General features: G+C 43.3%; 1 protein-coding gene across 1 annotated transcript; it reads left to right on the top strand.

Moving 5' to 3' along the window:
- Window positions 1-110: 110 nt before the first annotated feature.
- nherf1b (NHERF family PDZ scaffold protein 1b) lies at window positions 111-27,526 on the top strand. The gene is made up of 7 exons (XM_026165384.1): window positions 111-175; window positions 337-1,445; window positions 19,534-19,710; window positions 21,304-21,457; window positions 23,359-23,402; window positions 26,067-26,186; window positions 26,276-27,526. Exons 2-7 carry the CDS (start codon window positions 738-740, stop codon window positions 26,411-26,413), a joined length of 1,341 nt encoding a protein of 446 aa, XP_026021169.1. The 5' UTR covers window positions 111-175; window positions 337-737; the 3' UTR covers window positions 26,414-27,526.

Below are 27,526 nucleotides of genomic sequence, written 5' to 3'. Positions count from 1 at the left end.
TAATTACTTTGATGTAGTATGAATTTAGCAAAAGCTGTAAAACTGAAGAAAATCCAGTTAAAAGTTCATAATTTATGGGCTCCACCCCTACCTTAGTGGAATGACTGTTTCTACAGCAGCGTGTGGAGTGAATATGCTAATGACAAACAAATGTTTTACCTGTGACTTCAGAAAGGTAAAAGCTAAAACTAAGAATTAATTGATTCAGATTTTAAAATCCCCAGGATTACTCTGTGTGTGTTTTTTATATGTATTGTTTTCCTCAAATTCTTCTTCTTCTTGTTTTTCGGAAATCATCGCGCTTCGATTTGTATTTGCTCCTCCACTGGCCCCTAGTTTGCATGAAGCTGCCAGCTGGGCCGTTCAGTGAACGCACCTCCCTCTTCCTGAGTGGCTTTTCCACTTGTTTTGTGCAGCAACACTGAAAGGGAGCGTCTGCTGATTGAGTTTAATCGGCCTCAGCCCAGTCCCCGGGTCAGGACCTTCAGTGCGCACAGGAGCAGGGGCTTCGCTCAGGATTTAGACCACCTCCGCTGCAAAGAGCACATTAGGAAGAAGCAAAGCAGCAGCGTTTCTCACGGACTGGTCTCCACAGCAGGGCGGGGGGTGGGTGTTTTTTAATTTTTTAAGAGGGTTCCTCTCATTCACACATAATCTTCCTCGGCAGCATCCTGAGGAGGCTTTCTAGTTATTTCCACAGTGAACCAGCAACAGGTTGAGCAGCAGCAGCAGCGTGAATGCGAGTGAAGCCGAACATGCCGAGCAAAAGCCAGTATCTGCGCCCCCGGCTGTGCACGCTGGAGAAGGGGGACAACGGCTACGGTTTTCACCTCCACGGGGAGAAAGGTAAGACGGGCCAGTTCATCCGGTTAGTGGAGCCCGACAGCCCGGCAGAGACCTCCGGGCTCCGTGCCGGCGACCGGCTGGTGTACGTGAACGGGGAGGACGTGGAGAACGAGAGCCACCAGCAGGTCGTGTCCCGGATACGAGCCACCGTGGGCTGGCTGGAGCTCATAGTGGTGGACCCGGACACGGAGCAGCTGCTGAAGAAGCACAACTTGAAGTGCCTGAAAGCTTTTGTCACCGACGGGGTCCCCCTACCCTTCGAGGAGGAAGAAGTGGAGGAGGTGGTAGTGGTGGAAAAGGAGGAGGAGGAGGAGAAGACTGAGGAGGAGGAGGAGGAGAAGACTGAGGAGGACGAGGTAGTGGTGGAGGAGAAGCAGGAGGATGGAGAAGTGAACGGGACAGAAAACGGAGATGAGCCGCGAGAAGAAGAGGTGGTGGAGGAGGTGAAGCAGGAGGAGACACCTGAGGAGACGACACCTGAGGAGACGACACCAGAGGAGACACCTGAAGAGACGCCCAGAGAGTCCACGCCGATCCCAGAGACTAACGGGCAAATCCACGGACACGTGGAGAAGAAGCTGAGCATCAGCTCTGAGAAGGTGAGACACATGAAACTGGTAAATTCCCGCATTTCACGAGAATTTTCGTGCACCAAGTTTTGCCATTTCTGCGTTGTGCAAATGTTTCACTATAAAATCAGGCACCAGGTTTCCCACAGATCAAAACTTTCCCCCATAACTTTTCAAAATAAAAGCCCCTCTTTCTGTGGTTTTATTCCAAGCATCCCCACCCACAATCTATGCCTATGCCAATGATGGCACTTAGATATAAGTGCTGATAACTGCATCAAAGCTCCCTGCTTTTACGCAGGTACTGTTTCATGCAGATAATAGGTGCTCTGTGTCAGCTGCATCCACGTGTTGCCAGGTTGTGGGCAGGCTTTGCTGGCAGGGCATTTGCTGTGGGTGAAAGGCTTGAGATCACGAAAACAGGGCCTCAAACTGTGCCTTTCTTCTCCCAAATAACTGATTTCCTAATGTTTTTCACAGTGCTGAGAGATACAGGACTTATATTGCCAATGCCAATATTTTTAAGCTATAAAGGCAGCTTATGTAGGGGAGAGCAGTGTGTCATGAGATGAATCATCATCAGTCTGAAGACATTTCATGACCACTAAATCACTGTGATGTTTACTTTCTACAATTCATTTTGTTGTGTTATCTAACACAAAAAAACAAACCTTTCAGCTTTGCTACGATACCAATACCAACGATCGATATTCGTACCAATCTGATCATCTTTTTGTTTTCTGGCGTTAAAGAGAATTTACTTGAAAATGTGAGGACAGTGACACATTGAAGCTGAGCAGTTTAAAAAAAGGAAAAAATGTACCCTCAATGTAGAAAACCACAAAAAACAAATGACTTACATTTGTGAGCCATCCACAACAATCACCAGGAAATAGTTTAGTTCCCACTCCCCTTTTAAAAAAAAAAAATGAAACAAAATGAAGCCCACTAAGTGCCTTTTTTTCACCCTTTGATCTTTTTCTCTTTAAAAATTAGGGACATGTTCTCAATCTGCGTCAGCCACTTGTTGTTTCCCGAGTGTAAGCACTCAAGAGGACGAGGGTCCCTGCAGTCTGGAACATCTGTGTCCCTCGCTGCAGCGTCTCGGATGTTTATCCCTGAGGCTGTTTGCGTCTGTGTGCGGTGCTCATCCTCCGTACTTAACTGTAGGTGGAAAGAAGGGTCATAATAGCCAGCAGCCGTCGCAAAGAGACAGAGAGGGACCGGCTAAGCTTTCATTTTTTCCTTAATATAATAATCATCATCTTCTGCGGGTGAAGTGTTAAGTGCTGATTAATTGGAAGATGTTTCCATTAACACTTAATTGCGAGACGGCTTCTTTCTTTTTCCTTCACAGGTGTTAAAAGATAAAACAAACAGGCGATGACGCTGCAAACTGAAATTAGGTTGTTTTGCTGTGAGTTGGCCACAGCTGTACCGATGTCTGCCTCTTTTTCCACCTTATGGAACCAAAAACAAATTCAGAAACTAACCAGAAATGCTTGTTTTCAGGAATCATGACCTGGTTACTCAAAAACAAAACAAAAAAGCAAAAAATCCAGACTCTGTTGTCAGCAGTTTCATGTAGGAACTAGTTTCTTGCTAACAAACTTGCCAACCATATTGCCCTGCAGAGGGACGAAGCTGTGACAGTGTGAGAAGATGCCAACTGCATGTGGACTGCAAGTTTAGCTAGCTCCACCTGTCTTTTGTTGGTAGATTATGATGATGATAAACTTTATTTGTATAATACTTATCAGAACCAGTGATAAACAGTTTCTAAAAAACACATAATAAACAAACGAAAAATTCAACAAAGAATCTCGAGTAAAGAATAAATTGGAATAAACTTAAAATGCAAAAATTAAAGTGGAGCCATTAAACCTGATGTAGTATGGTGATGCTTGGATACAACTTGTCTGGACCAACAGTAAGAATTTCTGTTATCTGAGTTGAAAGTCAATAATATTTGCATTCATGTCCATTTCTTGGTGTTTATTAGACAGTTGTTCAGTTCAGAGAGGTTTGTTGAGTCTGTGGACTTGATTGGTTGATAGAGCGGTTTGTCATCAACGTAATGAAGGGATGAAAGAAGGATGGGCCCCATAATAGACCCGTAAGGACTCCAGAGTCACCAGTGTAAACAAAAAACCAATTCAGTTGGTCAGATCACGGACTTTCAACTCCCGCCACAGATTTTCTATGGGGTTGAGGTCTGGAGACTGGCTAGGCCACTCCAGGACTTTCAAATGTTTCTTACGGAGCCACTCCTTTGTTGCCCGGGCGGTGTGTTTTGGATCATTGTCATGTTGGAAGACCCAGCCTCGTTTCATCTTCAAAGTTCTCACTGATGGAAGGAGGATTTGGCTCAAAATCTCACGATACAAGGCCCCATTCATTCTGTCCTTAACACGGATCAGTCGTCCTGTCCCCTTGGCAGAAAAACAGCCCCATAGCATGATGTTTCCACCCCCATGCTTCACAGTAGGTATGGTGTTCTTGGGATGCAACTCAGTATTCTTCTTCCTCCAAACACGACGAGTTGAGTTTATACCAAAAAGTTCTACTTTGGTTTCATCTGACCACATGACATTCTCCCAATCCTCTGCTGTATCATCCATGTGCTCTCTGGCAAACTTCAGACGGGCCTGGACATGCACTGGCTTCAGCAGCGGAACACGTCTGGCACTGCGGGATTTGATTCCCTGCCGTTGTAGTGTGTTACTGATGGTGACCTTTGTTACTTTGGTCCCAGCTCTCTGCAGGTCATTCACCAGGTCCCCCCGTGTGGTTCTGGGATCTTTGCTCACCGTTCTCATGATCATTTTGACCCCACGGGATGAGATCTTGCGTGGAGCCCCAGATCGAGGGAGATTATCAGTGGTCTTGTATGTCTTCCATTTTCTGATGATTGCTCCCACAGTTGATTTTTTCACACCAAGCTGCTTGCCTATTGTAGATTCACTCTTCCCAGTCTGGTGCAGGTCTACAATACTTTTCCTGGTGTCCTTCGAAAGCTCTTTGGTCTTGGCCATGGCGGAGTTTGGAGTCTGACTGTTTGAGGCTGTGGACAGGTGTCTTTTATACAGATGATGAGTTCAAACAGGTGCCATTCATACAGGTAACGAGTGGGGGACAGAAAAGCTTCTTAAAGAAGACGTTACAGGTCTATGAGCTAAATCACTGCATCCCAATGCTGCAGCCTCACAAACCAAACTTTATGGCCTGCTATATCAAATGCCACACTTAATTCAAGCGCTATGAGAATGGAGCACTGTTAGTCTTCGGGAAAGGTTTTGCTATAAAAGATAACTTTTGCGTCAAGGCCAGATTTCTTCTTTTACGTGATTTAAAAAAAAAAAAAAAACCTGTTTTACTGATTAACAGCACTCAAAACCAGAGGAAAAATATGTAACCTGATCTGGTAACCATGTTATTTTGATTATAGATGGCTCATGTTTTTCTGTAAATGAGTAAAAATGCCTTCACGAGAAGAGCCGTCCAGTTACACTGCTTAGTAAACCCGAAGAGATGCAGCAACAAAACCAAGTGGAGCATAAAGCGATCGGTTGTCTAGATGAAATCAGTGAAATTAGTCATCTGTTCTCAAAAATCTGACGCTCATGCTCATTTGACACAGTGTTGCATTTATCATAATGCATGTGTATGTATATAAACTTTTTCTCTTGTACCCGCAGTATAATGACAGCATTCACATACCCAGAGCATGCAGGACTTTTCTGGAAACATGTTTCTGGTATTTATTTAAGCTTCTTTTTTTTTTTTTTTTCCCTCACATGAAAATAGCAACAGCCTACGCTTGTGCACAGCACTCGAGCACTGCTCAGTTATGTTGTTTGTCCTAGGAATATACAGCGATTGTTCCTGTGTTTACTCTCGATAGTCTCCACAGATGGCCTAATGGAGCTGTGGCAGTGCGGTGCACGCTGGCACGCAAACCAGCGGGAAACAAACGACAGCACTCCTAACAAATTCATTCTCACCACTCGGATCTTTTATTCCAGCTGTCTCCCAGAGTTTAACATACGGAGGATCTGGAGTGAGTAGGGAGCCTAGCTGGGAATTTCTGTTTTTGTGTAAAGGCACAAACCACAGGTTGAGGAAGTAACTTGGGGACACAGTAGAGAGTATGAGAGTGTAAATTGGACTTGAGGGATGCTGTTTAAAGTCTGCTTGCTTCTACGTTGCATTCACAGGCACCCTCAGGGTGTTTTTGGCATTGACTTTACTGTTTCTGGAATTTTCTTCCTACATCCTGTCCGGCATTCCTGTCTCGAATCCCGTTGCCAAGCCAATAACACACACACACACACACACACACACACACACACACACACACAGCCTTGAAAAACACAGTGTTGGTTTAGCGGCCACACGGACACTCCGCCTGTCTGGCTTCATCTTTGAAGCGACACAAAAGAGGGTTCGAAGAACAACGCCCTCCCCGGAAGCTGAGGAGCCCTGGTTTCCATGGTTACACTGATGGTGCTTGTGTGCAGTTTGTGTGAAGTTGGTGCGTGTGTATATATATGTGCGAGGATGGAGGTAGGCGAGAGTGAGAAAGCGAGGTGTGAAAAACTGGATGAGCAGAGATGAAGGTCGAAGTGATCAGCTCTGCCGCTGTCGTCAGCGGCGAACAAAACACACGGGGGGGGGGAGAGCAAAACACATCAGCCGTTCCAAAGGTCGTCGTTTTGTTTACCGGGCAGTAAAACTTTTACCCTGCTATTGTGGAGGTCAGTGAAGTGTGCCCGATACGCTCTTCTCTGAGCTTTTGCTGCAAGACTTGTGGGGATGAGTGTATTTTTTCTGGCGGAGTTTGAGCGATTGAGGTGTTTGTATAACATGCCATCAAAACTGGAGCTGAAACTATCAGCCAGTTATTTGCTCAGTCAACACAAAGATTTATTAGCACCTGCTGTATTTTTGACAATTTGATGTTCTTAGTCATTTTTCCTACTCACTGGAATACAATCATGAGCTGTGGGAAAATGAGATTTTCTTTTTTAAGAATGTGTTTTAAGATGACGTTTATCTAACGTGGACTGCAGGGAGAGAGAGCGCGGGAGTGGGATATTTTGAGGACTTGACTGCTTGCTGCTTGCTTAAGCCCGACTTTAAACACTAATTAGAGGGAGAGGCAGGACCGCTAGTGTCGGATGTAATTGACTGAACCTAGTTGAGATTGTATACAGAGGAAAGTGTGTGTGTGTGTGTGTGTGTGTGTGTGTAAGTACAGCCGACAGAAACCACGCAGACTGCAGGAGCCTAAATTGAGGGACTCGTCTATTGATGTGCTGGCTGTTTGTCACTTCTCTCTCCTCTAATCTGAACTTTCATATAAAACCTGCTCATTAAAGACCTTTCGTGAACATACGTGTTGTTTTTTAATGCAGTCCGTACATAGAAAGCACAGTTCTCAGGATAACATGTTGTGTGGGAGGACTTAATCTGTGTGGCCTGCAGTGCTGGATTTGCATAGCTCTTTTTTTTAATAGATTTTTTTTCAGCAAAGACACGAAACTCTCGCTTCCGCCCTCAGCACCAGAACTTCCACTAAGGGTTTTTTGATTTGTATATACTCATTTAAAAGACGTGATTTGTCTTTCATTCGCTGACATGTGATGTAACGCCTTCAGAGGCAGATGCTGGGTAAATTTAACTTCCTCTTAATAGATCAGTAGTCAGCTTGCTGTGATCGTTTGTCATGCAGTTGAGGCTGAAACGGCCACACCTACACTGGCTCTTTGAGCCAGCGTAGTTAGGGCTGTGATTCTGGCTGCTTGCGGGCGTCTAGTGGAGTCTTGGCCTGTGCTCAGTTCCTGGGAAGTTTGTGCTGGTTTCCTGTCATTGTTGTTGGTGAGAGATTCTACCACCTCGTCATCGTGATCCTCTGTCCACCCAAACCCCCCCCCTCCTCGTGGGCAGCAAGAAGACTCTTAGCAGCTTAGTGCAGAGTAAACTGTGGTCTAAATGCTGGGGAAGCAATCTCACCATTGCTCGGCAGTGAAAAGGGCAAATGCATGCAACATTACGAGTGCTAATGCAGCCCAGATGAATAGGGATCTCCCAGGGGTGGACACTGAGTTGTGGTTCTAAGTAAACAGTGCGTCCAGCTGATAAGTTGTATGTTAGTCAGTCTGATTATCATTGTGACAAAGCCAGGTATTGTTCAAGGCTGTGTTTGGCCAATGAATTGCGCGTCATTGTGTTTGTCTGACAGGATCAGATATTCTCCGTGATTCATTCTGACCGACTGACGTTTGCTCATGCGCCCGGGCATGTCTTTGCGTTTCTATTTGTTCTGTGTGGGTGCTTTCATGTGTGTGCGCAAGCTGGTTTTTCACGCCCATGTGTGAGAAAGTTCGGGAGTCACCCTTCTCTGCCCTTTTGTTTGCTAGATATGTGGGGCGGAGGATGTCATGCGCTTCATCATGTTTCATCTCGGAGATCTCTGTATTTGTGAGCCTAACGACTTTCCCGCTGCGTGTTTGTTTATGCGAAACTAGAAGTGCAATATCAACAAATCATTAATAATGTGGACACAGCAGCAGAAACATTCATGACCTGTTATGGTCGTCTGTAGCAGCTACATAAAGATAAATGACCCACACTCCACAGAATTGTATCAGGCAGTTGCCAAGGAGCCATTGAGTCAAATCTAGTCAATCCAGTTCACTTCAGTTGTATTTGTATGGCTCCAAATCATAACAACAGTCGCCTCATATTGCTTTATATTGTAAGGTAAAGACCTTGGAATAATACAGATAAAACACCAACAATAAACACCTGTGACCAAGCACTTTGGCGACAGTGGGAAGGAAAAACTCCCTTTTAACAGGAAGAACCCTCCAGCAGAACCAGGCTAAGGGAGGGGCGGGGCCATCTGAGGTGATGGGATGAAGAAAGGAAAAAAGACACACTGTGGAAGAGAGCCAGTAATAATAAATAATTAATAGAAATAACTACAGTGGAACCCCGACTTACGAATACCCCATTTAACGAAAAATTCAAATTACGAAGGCACTTAACGGCAATATTTCTGCCCCTGTTACGGCAAAATGCCCGCGTAACGAAATCCGCTGGTTCTGATTGGCTGAGCCCACAATACCCACAATGCCTTCCGAATCATGTGACAACCCCCTTGGCTTTCGTACTTGCGCTTCGCTGTTCCACTTGAACGACGTATTGTTGTTGCAGTTAGCAACTAGCCCATAGCCTATCATTCACTCAAAAGGTGCGATTGCTGCTCGGGAACGAATTAATTTCGTAAGTCAGGGTTCCACTGTAATGATTAAATGCAGAGTCCTATATAAACACATAGGGAGTTAAAAAGAAAGCTGCCAGCAGTTTAAGCCTATTGCAGCGCATAACTAAGGGAGTTGAGTAACTGATCGTTTTAAGCTTTTTATTTAAGACAGACAGCAAAAAAAACCAAACATACTTTCTATGTTTTCCGACTCTTATTTCGCAGCTGAGCTCCAGTGGTCATTCAAGGAACTGCAGATTTCTGCACTCTAGTATTAATATCTTGGTTAATTGCCTCTATAATGTTAAGTAAAACTGTTAAAGCAAATAACCAAAAATGGCAATATGGATCCATTTAGTGTTTTAGTAACCGCTGCTGGGCGCTACCACTGAGCACACTTTACCCACTCATCTATTATCAGGAAGCTTTCATTTGAGACGCTGTTTTTGTGTAATTTAAGGGTGGGAATCGTATTAAACTCGAAAGTATTTTATCACATAATGCTGCCCAAGATGACGAGAGTATCAGGAATGTTTTGCAAGGCAGTCACATTGCAGTTTGTTGCAATATCTGTTTAAGAGTGAGGCGAGGAAAGCAAACAGCAGCCCAAGGAAAGGAAATGATGGTAGAGAGCAGCGATTGGAGGGTGTGCAACAAAGGCCCCGTCGGTACTCCTCAACCTGGGAAATTGCCACGGTTTCGTTTTTTTAACGCACAGGCCATCAGGGTAAATGAGCATTAGCTTTCTTAATGCCAGCACATGTTCATATACCCCATTGTTTAAATGTCAGATAATCATGAACTGGTAAAAGGAAAAAACTGTCAGGCAGCACTCCGGTGTAAGCGTCTGCAGTCAAGTTGGATCAGCAGCACACTGTTGTATTGATCGTGGAGGTAATAAATAATCAGTGGCGTCAGTGTATCACGCAATTAACGGCGCTCTGTTTCACTGAAACCTTTGTGACACCAGCCAAACAACGACGCCACTGTCCCCGACAGCCAAGGCCACTGTGGCCCAGGTCAGGGGTGGAACCTGAACCCTTACTGCGCGGGTGTGTGGGTGGTTTGGTCGCTGCCTGGCGATTGGGTCCCGTGGGATACTGGATGGAGACTCTACAATGTCACATTCCATTTCGCTCTCCATTCTGCTGAAGGTTCACCACCCCGGCCGGACAATGAGCCGAGGCGCCGCGCCCTGCCGGGGGCGGGGGGGAAATGACTCGTTGTGCACCCTGAAATAACCCCCCTTCCCAAAGCACAAGGTCCTCTCCACCCTCGCCACCCTCAGAGAGCGTTAATACACTTAAGCAGCACAAATATCCATTTAAACAATCTCACGCTGTCTTTTTCATTAATAAAATCCTAAATATATCTTGTTGGTGAGGTCATCTTAAGAAGTTGGCTCCAATTTTCTGAACCGTTTTTCACATTTTAGGCTCAAAGTCAATTTTGGTTACTTGTGATGATGATGGTGATAGTGTTTCTGTGGCTAGCACACATGACAAAAATACAATAGACCTTTCCTGTGCAGCTCTGACGAGAGACAGCCCTTCCTGGGCTAATTTTAAAGTTTGCTTACATTTACTTGTCAGGGAGAGACAAGAGGGGAGAGAAATGCATTTAGAAGATTGCTTTTCTTAACTAAGTGTGGCTTTAATAATGTGACGCAGCCCCTTGGCATGTTTTGAGTGATAACAATGAGCCAGAATTTCTTCTTTACTTTTTTATGTGGCCTTGAGCAGTAGCTCTGCAGGCTTTCTGAAGGTCTTTCAAAGGTTTTGTTGTTTTGTTTTTCATACATTGGATGCTTTTTCACTCATTTTCAGTCCAGTCCTTGTACCTGACCATTTTCAGACGTGTGTGTGTGTGTGTATTTTTTTTGTTGTATTTATTCATTTATTTATTAAGCCACTTAACAACAACCTGTGCATTATTCAAGTGTAACACAAACACATCATTTGTTCCCATTTCTTTAGCTCAATCTACGATTGATATGTATATCAAAGATAACACACTTTCATGGGCTTAAAATAGCATTTTAGCACCAATGAGGTGATTCCAAGAGAGCTCCTAGCTGCAAACCTGGCATATCTCAGCAGGGTGTGCATTGTGTGCTTGAAAAATCTGAGGAAAGTGGACACTGGAGAAGGACACAACAAAACAAAAAGAATTGGCAGACCTAGAACATCATCTAAAAGTCATGTCTTTAAGAAAAAGGAAAAATGTCCTGTTTCTTGAATGTTCTTCAAAAAGCTTGGAGAAATATTTCTGACGACTGCTTAAAAAATGACAAAACTGCACGAGAGAGTTTGTGTTGAAGAACAGAGGTGGTCATGCCAAATGTTGACCTTCAAACTCGTTGTGTTTGCGCATGTTTCAATAAATCACTGGACCTATTTCCCATTTTCCTACAGCAAAATAAAAAGAGATTAGTGGTGGTTTGAGACTTTTGTATGTGAGACTGTATAGTAGTGTGCAAAAGTACAACACACTGAATACACGAGATGAGAGAATGAAGTTCAAAATATTTTCCCTAGCAGGCTGTCGTCAATATGTACCATATAAGGTGATTTCATCATCGTATGGCTTCGACTCACATCTGCATGTTCTGCTTTGTGAGAGCCAAATTTAAAAGCAAAGCCCTCTGACACCTTTTTCATGTTCTATATTTACTCCTCCCTTCCTCTTGGTGCATTTTCTTATAACCACATCAACTGCTGTGTATGTGTGCGTATTTGTACGTGAGAGGTCAGACTTGGTTTGTTGGGCTCGTGCGGCACTCAGGTCCGCAGGGGTGGAGGGTCAAGGACAGGAAGACTGGCTGAGGAGATAAAACCGTGTTGATTTGCGATGGAACAAACCATCTGGCTGTTTTGACGCAACTGTGAGTTTAAAACTGAGGACTGAAGGGTGGACGAACAACAAAAACCTCTCGAGCAAAGCCAGAACCTTCACTTTAACATTTTCAAAGACGCTGAAGTGAAGTCTAGGCCCCTCTGGTATCTTATCAGTGCGTGTACCCCTGCTGTGTTGACTGACATTACCGTTCTGTGTTCAGGACTTCCCCCAAAGAGTTCATCGTAACGGGAACCCTCTGTAAAACCTTTCTTTGCTATCTTTTGTACAGCTAGTTTGTCCCATCCTCAAATGGAAGTGGGGGGGACAGTAGGGTGCTTTGTTCAGCTCTCCGCTTGCCTCCCAGCTGGTTTAATGATCCAGCTTGAAACCCAACACCCCTATCCCGCCTGAGAGAGTGGTGCGCTCCATACACTCAAGAGGGCAAAACTTGTGCCGTGGTTAAAAAGGAACCAGGTTTGCATCAAACATTAATTAAGTCTGCCCTTGAGGCTGTTAATCTGTTAGAAACTACACATGGCAATCACAAGGAGCCGGGAGGTCAGCAGTTTGTCGCGTCACTGTGTAACCACGATGCCTGGCAGCGTGTCATTTTAGTGCTTATTAGTTATGCTGATCAAAGAGGCCAAACTCATGGGAGAGCTTCCCCCACTCTTAGTAAAACGACAGGGGGTATGAAGCAATCGGCAAAAAGATGAAAGAGTGACCGCTTTAAATGACATCTGCATTCAGAGCCCATCTGAGTGTGACAGGTTGCAGTTGATGATTTGCAGGACTTGAGTTTTATTGGATGTCGTCAGCAGTCGACAGCAGCTGCTTGGGTAGGAGAACAGTTTATGTAATAGGAAATTTCAACATGAAGGGTTTCTTGTTTTTTTTTTTTGTTGTCCTGGGTATGTGAAACAAAAAAAGAAGAGTAGTTGAATCGTTATGACTCTGATGATCCCCTGACTTTTATTCCAATGTCATCATCAGGTAAACATTCCTGTTTGTCCAGTGCTTTGTTTTTATGGCTACGCACTGTAAAACTAATGTCGTTCCCATCGCACTCATCTTTACAATATGCTGACCGTAGCAGAGGCAAACCGCAGATTTATAGCTTCACAGGCTTTTTTTTTATTTGTTTGTTGTTTTGAAGCAAGAGGTCGACCATATTTGGACTGGAGGGTGGAATGCTAAGGTGTCGGCTAATGCTAAGAAGCTTGGTTAGCAAGGAACATCCACGAACTGTAGGAGTGCATTGCTTAGACAGTCCTAGAAACTGATTGGCAACTACTTGGCAACCAATGGTTACTAAGGAATAATATTTATTCCCTGACTAGTTGAGTGGCTGCTGAAAGTTGCTGGCAGTCATGGCATGAAATTGGTTGCGAAGAGGTATAAAGTGCCTCTTGGTAAGCGTGATTGGCTTGATCACTAGCAGGATGCTGCGGTCACCTGTAGTTTCCATGGAAGATACTAACTTGGCTTGAAAAAGTGCCATTTCCATTTCACTTTTTCAAGTTTGACTACCGCTCAGTGGCTAGCTGAGTGTCGGCAACATCCGTGCAAGCTACGGGTGACCATAAGCAATCATCATCTTGTGGTGCAGCACCCCCTTTCCAACAAGTTTCACCTAAACTCTAGCAAACGCCAGACAGGGAATACTAATTTTTTTTCCTAGTGATTGAAGGTTACCAGGCACTAACTAGTCGGCCTGTGTGACTGGGGCATAATATAACATGAAAACCTCATTCATAAAAACACACACACTTCTCGTGAGCACTCTATTAACGTCACAACAATCAATAATATTTGTAAGATAGTAGCATTGAAAGGGCTCTAAAGCCACTACTGTCACACTGACTAGAATTACAGCAAAAAGTGATACTGTATATGTCATCCTGTGAGTCATCCCTTACCTAAACCCATTATAGGGCTCGATTTGAATCATAACAAGGAGTTTGTACAAGACCAACAAAAGTCTTATGTCCTCCAATAACACACTGCTCCAGCGAGTGACCTTTAAAGAGTTAATTTTATATGAGTGAAGTGCGCTTTTCATATACTTTTTTTTATTATTATGGTGAAAGTTTATAACAGTGGCTATAAACTTTTTTTATTTCTACCTTAAACTTTGGGGTTTTAAGCCGGATTTAAGTGGCCATTAAAGGAACTGCAGTTTGTGTCATTTTTTTTTTTTTTTAAGCTGCTTGAGTACGTAACTATTGCCTACTTAACGTCAGCTAACATCGAATATAACGTTTGCTTCTACAGAAATATGAGCACGAAACCATAAGATTGCTGCGGTAGTTTGCAGTTTCATCCCTTGTCTCGTGTGCCAGTTTAAGTTTCCTTCATATCTAAATAAAACTTATAGATAAGAGAGCTTCATTTTCAGCATCATCTCCTCCCCATGTGATTTTCTTTTTTTTGTTGTTTTTTTTTTTTTTAAGTGCTGCCTGTTGTTCACTCAGAGGCCTGTGAGTTGAACTTTGCCATCATGCCTTATCTCATGGTTATCACAGCTTCCTGAGGAAAGCCAGAAACAAGTCTTAAAGAGGGCCACACAAATCTGGGTTGGGGGATCTGTTAAAAAAGCTCAATAAGAAACCTCTAAAAGCTGCTGCGTTGTGAGGCAGCCGTGTGACTCAGAAGTGTGGTTTTGGAATATTAAAATGGGACCTCGTATTGTCTCGGAGTTATTGGTATTCAAAGCAAGATAGAAGCTGCTCACTCGCACACACGAGTCGCCCGGAAGAAGGTGTGTGAGAGTGAAAACCAGCCGGCAGCAGCTGGGAAGCAGGTTTTATTTTTTCTTTCTTTTTTTCTTTTTTTTTTCTTTTTTTTTTCAATAGAGATTTCTCTAGATGCAAACAAATATTACTCAACTACCTTCCTACTAACAAAAAATGGTTTGGCTTTGTGCGGACTGCCCAGTGTTACTTAACCGAGTGTTGATGCTGCTTCAGTAACAGCGGCTACAAGTGGTTTAATAACTACTAGATTCTGTGAAGTAACGTGTTATTTTATCACGTTTAAAAGTCAGCTTATGGTCAGTTCGATCGCTTATCAGAAATTATGTCAGTGTTTTATTGCTGGAAATCACAATACGACGTCACAGCTGCTGTGAATAACCCTGGTATCATGGGATTTATCAGTCCCACCTCTGTGTTGTACAAACTTAGCATGTTTGTCAGGTTTTCCTATTTGCCCTCCTTTCTTCCTTCTTTTTTCAGCACAGGTAAAAGTATAAAGTAAAAGACAAACAAACAAGAAAAATTAGGCTTTTATTGAAATGGTTTCCACAGCCTTCCTATATGTGTGCAGCTTTTCCATGATTCCTGATTTCTATGCTGTGTGCACACTGCAGGTGACAAACTGATGCAGTGGATAAGCACAGTTGCCTGCATTGCCACATAGCCATCATACATGAACATAGGAACACGTGACTGCAGACTGAAGAGTTTGGATCTGCAGCCAGTTGCTTCTACACAGATAGCACGAGGTCAGACTGGCTCTTCTGGGCATTTTAATGAAAGCGGTTTCATTTATTAGCATACGGCAGCACATCCTGGTAGCATTTCTGTTTCATTCTGAGAAGTAAAGGCAGCACAGGGGGAAGCATACTGAGGAAAGATGTGTCAACATTTCCTGTTCGGCACTTCTCTCCTTGAAGGGAAAGTGTGTGTCACTTGGAGAGTGTGTGTTCATCTTGAGACAAACTTTTTCTTCTTTTTTTTTTTTTTTTTTATCCAAAGAGAAGTTGTTTACACAACAGAAAAACTTGACTGTAAAGTAACAGGTGAAAAAGATTTAATCAAAGACTGTATATGAAAGACGGCTACCATGATGCCTCCTAATCCTTTTTTTCTTTTCGTTTTCTTTTTTCTTAACCTTGATGTGATGGCACCCTGCCCGCACAAGACGATAGAGACGATAAAGGTCCACTCTGGACATGGGACAGGTCGCCAGTCTATCACAGGGCTAACAACCATCATTTAGCCTAGCATACATGTCTTTGGAGTGTGGTGGGGGTGGGTGTAGTCAGATTACTGTAGAGAACCCACACAGGCATGTACAGCTTTATGCTGAACAAGAAAACACCATCCACTGTGTGATGGTGCAACCAAACCCTGGACATGAACCTGTCACACTCCCATTAATACTTCAGTGTAAACAGGTTTAAAAGTCACGACAGGGACATCAGCTGTGAAAACTAGGAGGCTGAGTACTTTTGCTTTTTGTTTTGCTTTTTTTATTCACTTGAGCTGAAAATGAGGATTTTTCTGTGAAACTGGGTGTTTTAACATTTCAGTATATTGGGATTGACTTGTTTTTGGAGCGACTGTTTTACTTAGGCATTATTTTCCTGTCATGGAGGTTACTTAAATGGGCTGTAATAGTGAAACTCTCCATTCCTTTAGTGTAAAGAACTTGAACCTGAGATATCTTGATATAAGGAAAAAATGCAATTTCAACAGTACATCTCAGAACCTTTGAAACTGTACTTCATAAAGAAAAACTGCTGTAGTAAATGAAAGTAATCACTTACTACTATCATTTACAGCACTTTGGGCTCAGTTATAAGAAACAAATGTAAAATTACAGAGAAAGATCTGAAAGCTAGACTGTCCTGTAATTACGGTATAACACAAATTGTTTGTTAATTCACAGAAATGCCACCATCTACTGGAAGCTTTTTCTAGTAGACGGTAAAAAAGAAAACAGTAATTTCTCTGTCATCTAATTCTTTATCTATTACTTATTTACTTTGGTTTAGTATGAATGGTCATGGAGGAGGTCTGTAACAGTAGGCAAAGCTGTTAAAGTTGTGAAAATACAGTTAAAAGTCCTCAATTAATCCCGGCTTTCACATTTTTCTAAAGCCGTGCAGTGGGCCAGATTGGAGTCTTTACAGGGCCAATTCTGGCCAGCAGGCTTTATGTCTGACACCTCTTTGATTGGATTAATTTATTTTTCCTACCACATATTATGCGCTTGGACTGGGAAGTGCCCTAATCCGAGTAAAGTTTTACACAGATGTTCCTAATCTAAGCTGAGCTCAGGCCAAGAGCGAGTCTGCCGGAAGGGGAAGACACAACTTCACAGTTCAGCATATCACTCTGATTTAACCACGAGTCTCAGTTGGTTATACCAGGAAGAGCAGCGGTATGAGAGAGTGAGGGAGTTTACACAACATGCCATGAATGTTAAGTCCTGTGGGCCCAACGTATCTGCACCTCATTTTGTAACCGATCATCAGATTTTTATCAGTAGTGAAACTGATAACAAGTAATATGAGTAAAGCGTAGCAGCAGCATAATCACACACACACACACACACACACACACACACACTTGGCATCTTCAGTTGTCCTCCTGGCTCGTGTGTGTTCAGCAGATTCCACAGATTTCAGACCCGCGTGGAGATTCCTCGGCCCTCCACTCCTCTCTGATACAAATCCTCCCTTGTTGTTCCTGCCAGAGACTCTCTCACCCTCTCTTCCCTAAGCAGGAACTGCTAATGTCAGCCAGAGCACCAGATGATGAGATTCAGGCCCATCTGACGCTTCGATGTGTCTGAATGACACTCGATATTTTCACCCACTTTTGGGTTTTTTTTTTTTTTCTTTTAAATGGCACATGGTGAACTGAGTGACTGTGGATCACACAGACTCAGAGCTCTTACATCCAGTAGATGATAACTTGTAATCACATTTGTGGTGAGAGCCAGCCTTTTTATACAGATAAAGCCTCTCTCTACCACCGCACAGAAGAACAGTGCATAGAGTTCTTATTCAGGATTTCAGAATGAGGGAAGGTCAGTAATAAGAAACGCCGAGCCACCAATTCAGACACGGTCTCCAATTTTCCCTTTAGTCTCTACTTTTAAAAGCCTCTGTTAAATTTATAGGACTTGCAAGGGAGGGCTCCCTTTTCCTTTTAGCTTGGGTGTAACTCCAGAAGATAAAGGTTAAGCAATGCGCGAAAAAATTTTTGTGCAATTGGTTCGCAGCGTGATGAAACTGTTGCTCTTATCGGGAGCACATTTGAACGGTAGCGTGCACGTTCTGCTGCACGATGGGGCTCTCGAAAGAGACAAAGATGGCCGGTCTGCATCACTGATGAGAACAGACAGCGCAGTTTACAGAAGTGCCTTCACAATCAAGACATCGTTCTGTATCTGCAACTCTGTGCGTGGTGTGACGTATCCTGTTTTTGTTGCACTATCTTGTATCTTGGTTGCTCAGTGTAGACACATCCTGTGGAGGACAGTTTCTTGCATTATTCAAGTGAACATTATCCTTTAACGTGTATACAAAACGATTACTAATGGAGTGGAAAGGAAATGATAAATATGTATGTTTGGGTCTAACTGCCAGACTATTAGTTTAACGTGGAACGCCGGTGGTAAATATTGAGTTTGAGCTCCAATTGTTGTTTCTATTTATGATCGTAAACTCTTACAGCTCACATGCATACAAGATTCTCTTAATCTTCTCATCTAATGTTATGATGGAAATAAAAAGGGAACATTTCCCCCTAATAGTTTAAGCTGTGCTTTCAAGGCAGACGTGGCGCTGTAATATAAATGGTATAATTCTGCAGAAATGAACCTTTTTCTGCTTCAGTACACAAACAGCTCGCAGGAGGCAGAGCATCTTTATGCATTACTCCCCCCTCAAATGAAACTCATTTTTCAGACGATGCATTAAGTCTTTGTTGTACTCGTCGCCTGTTTCCCTGAAGTGGGCAAAGGTCCTGTGCTGATGAACACGAGTGCGGTGCAGGAGGTTTGCTGTCGGATCACGTGATTTCTAGGATGTGGAAGTTCCTTGTTTTGGAGCCACCAGTGTTCATAGTTTCCTTTTTAATTCCTCTATTTTGTATATAATTTACATGCATTCAGTTCCTTTTTTTTTTTTTTTTTTTTCCCCTTTAGGTTTTAATAGGAAACATGTGTCTCTTGACATGAAACATGTTTCCCACCTGGAAAATCGATTTTATCTTTTTTCAGGCGCTTTATGCCGGGGTGGCGGAGGATTGGTTTATATAATGCAGTGAAGTCATTCGGTTCTGTTGTGGAGTTTTATTACGACAGGAACTGTTGAGTCAGACTGCCTCGGTTATTATCATGTCCACTGTTCAGCGATGTTTAAAAGGGATTTTAATCAATAAGGCCTCTGCAAGAACTTCCTGCAGAAAAGCGAGTCATTCATACCTGATTTTTATTTATGGAGCTGGCTCATTGTCTTCCAGTGTACAGTTGATCAAGGGCAGGGGAGCACAGCACAGCCGCTCTGATGTGGAGGGAGTGTCGGGTCAGATTTGGTCACGGTGACAAAGATTACCCTGACCAGTGCTCCTGTATGTTGCTGTTTTGACCTCTTTGATGACAAAGCCTTTAAAGTTCTCTTTTTGCTAAATAAAGAAACTGCTTCATCCATACAGCGGAAGGGAGGTTCTGGGACCGAGCTCCAGGTTTTTGTTTTTTTCCCCTGAATGACAATATGGCTCTAACTCTTCCTGCCATCCCAGAAACAGGACAGGACATGGGAGAGAGGGGAGGCGGTCAGAGGTCAACACCCAGCTTCCATTGTCCTGCAGACCCCGAAATGAGTTAGGTTGTAACCGGTCCCTTCCTTAGAGCCACCCCCCTGCCTCTCTCGGTTTTTCTCGAAAAACCTTCCCAGCAGACCTCCAATCACATGCCTCCGAGACCCTTTTCCTTCCTGTTGAGCAAACAGAGTCACGTGGGCTGAAACAGCGGCTGTAGTTTACTCTCAATTATCAAAAACACAGCGGACAACAAAGCAGCATGCAGCAGGCAGCTGCATGTTCAACCTGGGCTCTATATTCATGGTTAACGACTCACTGGAGCTCTCTGTGATCTTTGTGCCTCTTGTTCTTGCTGAACAGACACCCACGGTGGAGGTATTTTTATAAACATGTTGCTATACCCTGTGCATGTCACATACATGTTGTTTACATCCGATGTCTCTCCCTGCAGGAGCAAGAGGTGCGCGCTGAACTGCGGCCACGTCTCTGCGTGATCCAGCGAGGCACCAGCGGATATGGCTTCAACCTGCACAGTGAGCGGGCGCGGCCGGGACAGTACATCAGAGCTGTGGATGAAGACTCTCCAGCAGAAAGGGCAGGCCTGCTGCCCAAAGACAGGATCGTAGAGGTAAAGTGAGAGCGTGCGGGCTGGATCTCAGTAACCTAAAACATTTTTATCTACTAGGAACAAAAAACATTATCTGACTAGTTTGAAAAGTTTAAAATTTTTGAAAGAGGTGCCAAATAGTTACAAAGTGCTTCATTATTCATGAGAAGCAGCTTATTATGAGCCTTTCAAGCTCCCTAAAAATATCCCTGCATTGTATCCTGATTAGTCTGCCATACTTCCGCTCTATACAGCCTCCACTGTTTTTCTTTGTAGTTGGATAAAAATAGAGAATAATTGTGTAGCTTGTAATCAGGCCTCACCTAAAGCCTGGTTGGAGATGGAGACCTTTGTTCACATTCAATAATTCAAGTTATCTCATTTATATTTAAGATGTTTGTCATATGTGTTGCAATCTTGTAAGTATCATTTTCCTCTTTGCCTGCTCAGCTGTGGAAACCCTTGCCATGAAGCTCCCAGTACAGTTTTTTGTGCTGATGTTAATGTCAGGAGGGTTTAAACTATGCAATTATTGAGCCACCAGAGCCTATGTGACCTTTACTCACTGCTGTGGTTTCTAAACACATCCACTATGCAGTATTACCACTTACAGCTTATCGTGAAATATCTAGGAGGGAAGAAATTTCACAAACGAATTGCCTACAGCGTGTGTGTGTGTGTGTGTGTGTGTGTGTGTGTGTGTGTATATATATATATATAAAAAAAAAAGCCGGCATGCCTTCATATTTATCTGTCTCGCTCATGTCTGCGGTAGGCTTGACAAGCAGGAAAAACAAACATCTGGTCCGAGTGAACGGACTCTTTCTGTGCAGTACTTAAAAACGTAATCAGAGCAAAGAATCGTCTTCTGACGTGAAGGACGCCTCCTCTCCCTTTGAAAGTGAATAGAATTTATAAAGGAGAGAAGGATTCAAAGGACTACAGGGTCTGCTGGGAGTCTTTAGAGGGGCTTCCAGTCCCTGAGAGGTGCCCCAGACAGCCACACCACCCACTGAGGTCCGGGGCTTTGTGAGGAGCCGACAGCCATTGTTACTGCTGTTACTGGCTGAGCAGCTATTGTCCGGCTTCCTCTGTAGGACTGGCTTTGACGTGCAGATCCACCCTGTGACCTAAACACACACACACACCCTTCATATTTCACATGCTTTCCCATAGAGATTTTACACCAGAGGAGTCAGCTGGTCTTCTGGGAGACACGTGACACTTATACCAGACTTAAAGGGCAACTGTCACAGTGACGTAGGAAACAGAGTTTATAAATGTATACAGACATATATATGAGAGATAATGGAAAGTTTCAGGATTCTTTGTTAAGTCTGTGCGTGTGCAATTGTGTGTGGACACACAGGATTTCCTGCCCTGGAGCCTTTGGCAAACAAACTGATAATATACAGGAAAAAAAAAAAAATTCCTGACAGTGATGAAGTTTGTTCACTTCTGTGTGGGAATGAAGATGGACAACCACGAAAAGCAACAATGAGGACTTTTTTTGGTCATGTTTTGAAGGGTTTGCAGACGGTTTTGCAAAGTTTAAATATCTCATTCATGTCTAATGTCTCTCTCTGTCTTTTTTCCTCTTTTTGTCTTCTTCAGGTGAACAGTATGTCGGTGGAGGGTAAGACGCATTCAGATGTTGTTGCTGCCATTAAAGCCGGCGGGCACGAGACCCGGCTGCTGGTGGTGGACCCCGAAACAGACGCCTTCTTCAAGAGGTGCCGGGTCACCCCCACCTCTGAGCACCTGACTGGTGAGAGCACAATTTCATGCTCATTGTGAGGCTTTACAAGTTGTGCAGAAGGGGTGGAGCAAATGAGTGCATTTAGCTGCTTTATCAGACATGTTATGGACACAAGCCTTCTCCTTCCGTCTTCCCAAACAAGCAGCACATTAAAACCCCGCTTTTTTTTTCCTCTCTTCGCTCGTTTCTTTCTGTCTTTATTCTTTTGCCAAGGATCACAGAGAGACAGAGATGCTAAGCCACTTCGTGATATCTCCCCCCCATGTTTTTGATCTGAAAACATCACCCTTATCTAAAAAAACTGAAGGCTTTAATGCTGAAGTCTCTCTTCTAAAGTTTATTATTACACAGCAACTTAAATAAACCACAAGTGGATAGTTTGACCCTCCCCACCCAAAAAAAAGTCAGCACATTTTGTCTTTAATCAGAGGAGTAATAGCAATAATATTTAAATATAATTACAGGCACGAGAGATGCCTCTAATTCCTTGCTCGAAGACTTTCTAACTTTTCTCAGGACTGGGTGTACCCACCACAGCCCCCAGGGGGAGCACTAGCATAGCCTGTGACTCGGGGTCCCTCCATGGTGCAACAGCTGGTCCTCTGTGTGGGTGTGTGGCTGGCTGTGGTGCAGCGTCTGAGTGCCACTCTGCCACAGGAGTTCCCCCCCATATTAACATGATGCCACCAGCTGTTGGCATGGCAAAAGCCTGGGCACGCTCAGTGGGGAGGGGGTCAGCTGTCAGGGCCAAGGTCCTGAGTTGCCAGGTCCTGAGCTGCTGGTATATACAACAAACCTGCTATAGATTAATGTACATCATCTAGTTTAGTAGAAGCAAAGCTTGTTTCAGATTCTGTTTAGTCTGACTAGATTCAAAATCCAAACGATACTCGGATTACTTTCGTGCATCACAGCAAAAAAGGAAAACTTTAATTTAAGAGGGAGAAACCAAAACAAGTCTTTGATATTTATGCTAAAAATGACCTAAATGATTGTTTTATTACTTAAATATATTTTGTACTTGATGTTTGTATTAAACGTCTCATGATTATTTGAGTTTCTTTGTAAAATGAACTTGAGTAAAAGCATAAAGGGGCAAATTTGTACATTAGCACAATGCTTAAATAATCGTAGTTGGTTTATTGCAGTCAGACCTAGTGCAGGATTAAAATAATAGCGCTCTACAGGAGAAACATTCCAGTGAGGTGTTTCCCAGGTAACTGCCTGCACTTCTCTTCACATGCTGCCCACTCAGAGGGCACCTGCCTACACCGACTCTCCGTGTCAGCGCTCACACACTCTCTCACACTCTTTCTCACACGCGCACACACACACACACACACACACTCTGCAGCCCTGCTGGCCAGCACCTTTTGTTTGGTTTCCAAGGTGCCAGCTCCAAGTGGCCTCTCAGCCTGGAGCTGGATCTGTATTAGGACTTGGAGAGGCTCCATTCAGACTCAGGGGTGCAAACACGCTCACACACAGCAAAGACCTGAGGGCTCAAATCTCAGATTAGCTCTGAAGGAGCAGCTGATAGAAGCTACAATAACAAAAAGGCAATTCTTGGCTGTGCAGAGAAACCGAGGGAGGGATGGAAGGTAACGGTGAGAGATGGGAATGTGTTTGTTTGTTTGTGGGAAAAATAAATAAACATGGGGAAAATTTTTGACTTGAGCTTTTTGAAAGATAGCTGATCGGAGGAGGACCATCTCATCGAAGAGATGGCCCACTGGTGAATTATAGATGATCTAGAGCAGGTGCTGGCGAGATGAAAGTTGAGCTTAAGAGGAACTCTTGATCTAGGAAAGTGGAGCTCTGAAGGACAGAAGGTATCATGACAGTGCCACGGCAGGGAGCCTGAGAGCTGATGCTGATGACTAATAGTTGCTTCATTTTGTTTTTGACAGGTCCGCTGCCAGAGCCCATCGTTAACGGAGGGATGGAGGAGAAGGTAAGACCCACCAGAAGCACTTAGAGGTTTGCTTTAGCAGGGAAAGGTCTTTTTTTCAGACTCAAAAACAAGAAGTGCTCCTGCTTTAAATGCTCTGTTGCTCTTCATGTGCTGCTTAACCCAGCGGGCCAAGGCCAGGCAAGGAAAGCAGCATTCAGCTTTTGTTTTGGAGTGCTGCGCCACACGAGAGAATCGATAGGCTGCTGAAATGAGTTATTAATCGCACTTTCCTGTAATTGTGTGTGTAGTTCCTGTAGAAAACTCCACCCAGTCAGCCATTAACTTGAAATTATTTGCAAAAGTTTGACAGAGTAATGTAAAAAAGAAAAATCCGACAATAGGATTTTTCCCTACGCACTTTGGGCTGAGGCGTGGAGAATGTCGCAGCTTCCTGCAAATCCCGCCGGAGGATTTGGGTGTAATGCCGCTGAGACACAACAGTCGACGTTTACAGCAGGAGGCGAGCGAACACACTCCCAGTTAGACGAGAAATCCGTTACTCACTTTGTTACCGCAGGAAAAAACGTTATGCTTTACACCGAAAGCCACGTTTGCTTACTCACACAGCTCTTTGTTGTACCTGCCTTATATTTATCTAACATCTACACCACCCACATATGACACAGGAGGAGGAAGAACTTTCAAACTCCTCACAGGCGCACAGTTTCTGTCCACTGAAACACTGGAGAGCTTTTAATTTGAAGTGGAAACAGGAAATGTTGAGTCTTTTATAAATGGTATCTTTAACAGAGCGGCCTCGGATCAAAAGTAATTAAGCGCCACCACAAGGAATAAGAAATGGGAAGCAGGAAATATGAACATTGTTCTTAGTCTTTTAACTTTTATTGTTTAAAAATTTCAAATCCTGTTGTGACGAATAATAAAGGAAATTTGAAGTCACGGTGCCACTGAACATAGCTAGCAGGTACCAACTGTTAAGGTGGATTGTGGCATTTCATGTTATGAGAAGCAATCAAGACACCTTAAATGCCATTTATACTGTGTGTGTGTGTGTACATATACGTATATATGTTATATTAAATATTCTATATATATTTATATATATTCAAAAGTTCAGAAATTAAAGACGTTATTAAACATAGATAGCTGGGCATCGTGTCATCTGAGTGAGCATGCGCTATGAAGACTGGTTTTGCAAGCCAGCTCTGCAAAATCTTAAAATTCTCTTTGGAGCCAGTCTTTCTGCTCCAGCCACTGAAAACAGACCAACTACTCTCACTTTATAGAAAACCTCTCTGGGCAAACGCTACAGCGGGTGGTGGCACCAGCTTCAACCTCTGGCATTAGCTTTATTGCTGCTGGGTTGAGACATTTAACCTGACTTTCTCTAAAGGAAACCAGATCTGCCAGCTGTAGATCAGGATAGGTGTTTTTTCCCTGATTTCAGTGTTTACGCTAAGCTAAGCTAATCAGCAACTTGCTTTACTGAACTACTATCTCTGGCTCCTTTTCACATCATTTCTTTTGTCATGTAAACATCCCATCTGCCCCACCTGGTCGTGGCAGATGGCTGCCCCTCACTGAGCCTGGTTCTGGTTTCTTCCTGTTTAGAAAGGGAGTTCTTCCTCCCTACTTTTGCCAGGTGTTTGCTCAAAGGGTTGTCTGATTGTTGGGCTTCTCATTGTAAGGTAAAGATCCTACAATAATACGGAGAAAAGATCTTGCCGCTGTATAAATGAGTGGTTTCAGTATTCCAGCAAATTTGTGTGTGTGTGTGGGGGGGGGGGCTGCGTCACAGGAATGCTTTCTGAGGGCCTCTCAAGTAACCGAGTCTTTCGTTCCCGTGTGAATACCTTAGACTTTTATGTAAATCAGGCGATGACTTGAGATAATGGCCGGGTTCGGATGAAGAGCACAAACTGAAAGAAGCTACTGTGTTTAAAAGCAGCAGCCTTTCACTTTGGGCCTTTGTCCAAAAATGCTCAAAGTGAAGCCTGACCCCGGACTTCCCGCCAGTCAGGATCTACATGTGCTGCGGTGAAGTTGCATGTTCCACGTATTGTTGCGTAACAAAAGGTCGAAGAGCTGAGAGGGAGGGGGGGGCGTGGGAGCAAGAGGTCAGAGAGAAATCGTCACGGAGGTGAAAGATATTTTTAGTGGCCTAAAAAACCTAAATGCAGTCAGGATTTACAGGCTTAGTGCTGATTCTTCCTGTTACACTGCAGGAAAGGTTAGGGTTTAAACTCCTGCACGCTGCTGGAAAAATGAGGGAGCGTTGAAAGCTTTAACCAGGAAGAATTTCTCAGATTTCACCTGTCACCACTCTTATCAAAACAAAGATTAACTTTGAGCTTTTACTGATTAGATAACACTTTTTGCCCTCAGATATTTCCAGAAGTATTAAAAGCATCTTGTGTGTGTCACTAAATTGAACACATTTAACAGTAAGAAGGGACCTCAGAGCTGTGAAGTGTATTTAGTTGTTTTTATGAAACATTTTTGATGTGTGAAAATCGTCTTGGAAAAACCTGCAACCTGTTTGTCATTCATAGGCGGAAAGTACCTTTTTTCTTAATAAGGGAAAAAATAACTAATCCAATGCTGCCTCCTGGTGGAGAGGTTTGGTATTGACAGGAATGTTGGGAAAAAGTTGGAATTTTACAAATCTTCATCAGTGATGCTCACTGGCATTTGTGTTTGCAGGTGAACGGCAACGTGGCGAAAGAAGCAACGAGGGATTCGAAGGTGTCCGTCAGCCCCTCCCCGTCCAATGCCTCGTCTAACGCCTCGCTCACAACCCCGCCCGCGAACACCCCGCCTGAGGTAACGCCACACAAGACAACACAGAGTGCAGCACTCACTCTTGTTAGAGTTTCCCTGGTTTTCTTACTCGCTTGCTTTTCTTTCAACAGGGAGCAATCACAGACACCATCCCGGCTCTGAACCTGACGCTGCAGCAGGTCAAAGAGCTCGCCCACCAGAAACGCTCCAACAAGAGAGCCCCGCCCATGGACTGGACCAAGAAAAACGAACTCTTCAGCAACCTATAGGGCCTCACCTGAGACACACACACACACACAAAGCAATCAGACAGATTTTTAAAAAAATTATTATTATTATCTTAAAGAAAAGTTCCAGCCTTTGGGTAAATTATTCCTTTTATTATGCTCTTCATGCTATTATAACCCAGATATTATGCTATAAAATGTCCTACTACCAAGAAAAGTGCATATGCCAATGAGAGAGAACTGCATGTGCAACCATGGCCATGTGTGTATGCGGGCGTAGGTTTTTCTGAGCTTGTGTGGATCCAAGAAGGAGCGCTAAGATTCCTTATCCGCCTTTTAAAAGTTTATACTAATGTTTAAAACACTGAAGTGTCTTCTGATAAAACAGCGCGACAATCAATACATTTCTCTCTGTTTTCGGGAGCAAACCTCTGGCAGTAGACAGAGTTGAACTGCTTTTCATGTCCTTAATTTCACTGGATTTCTTTTCTTTTAGCGGATATCACCATAGAGCTCTTTCTTCTCTAATTATTTCTTACATTTTGGGAAATGCTTACTGATGCCTTTTAAAACTGGAAATCGCTGTATTTTGAAGTGTGTTCTATTATAATATATGTACATACATCATATATCATGTATATTTTTTACGCATATGACTTAAATCCACACCGTAACGAACTCAACTTTAACCCTTTGCTACAGTGTCGTCCTGCCACTCAACGATACCCGCGTTATCTTTTATAAAATGTGAACTGCAGCATATTATTAGTGTAACTTATACCGCCCGTATAACCATTATTGTTACTGTGAATGACTGCTCACACAGTTCACATTTTTAGCATACTGAATATTTTTATTGGAAATTAGAAATTGTGAGGTTTTTTTTTTTTTTTTGTTTTGTTTTTTTACTTATTTCTGTGTAAAGAGCTATAATTGTGTAGGATTTGGATGATGTTCATAAGAGGGGAGTGGCTGCGTGTCTTTTAAACTATATGCATTTGTCCAGTATTGATAAAGGCTATCATTTTAATGACTGAATTATATGAAGAGTTTTTGTAGTTTGTGTAAGCAGTAAGAGATTTCTATTCTGTAATGCGTCGATCATCTCAGCGTTATCCTGGTCTTTGAGAATAAATAAAAGTACTATACACTGTG

The sequence above is a fragment of the Astatotilapia calliptera genome, chromosome 4 (assembly GCF_900246225.1).
Source record: "Astatotilapia calliptera chromosome 4, fAstCal1.2, whole genome shotgun sequence".
NCBI classification, from domain to species: domain Eukaryota; kingdom Metazoa; phylum Chordata; class Actinopteri; order Cichliformes; family Cichlidae; genus Astatotilapia; species Astatotilapia calliptera.
The sequence above is the reverse complement of the archived record's forward strand: the minus strand, read 5'-3'. Positions and strand labels throughout refer to the sequence as shown.

Bases quoted from the DNA above. Each gene is read 5' to 3' on its own strand.
- nherf1b (XM_026165384.1), top strand. From the start codon at position 738: ATGCGAGTGAAGCCGAACATGCCGAGCAAAAGCCAGTATCTGCGCCCC. The intron at 21,458-23,358 runs GTGAGAGCACAA...TGTTTTTGACAG, and splicing joins CACCTCTGAGCACCTGACTG to GTCCGCTGCCAGAGCCCATC. The intron at 23,403-26,066 runs GTAAGACCCACC...TTGTGTTTGCAG, and splicing joins ACGGAGGGATGGAGGAGAAG to GTGAACGGCAACGTGGCGAA.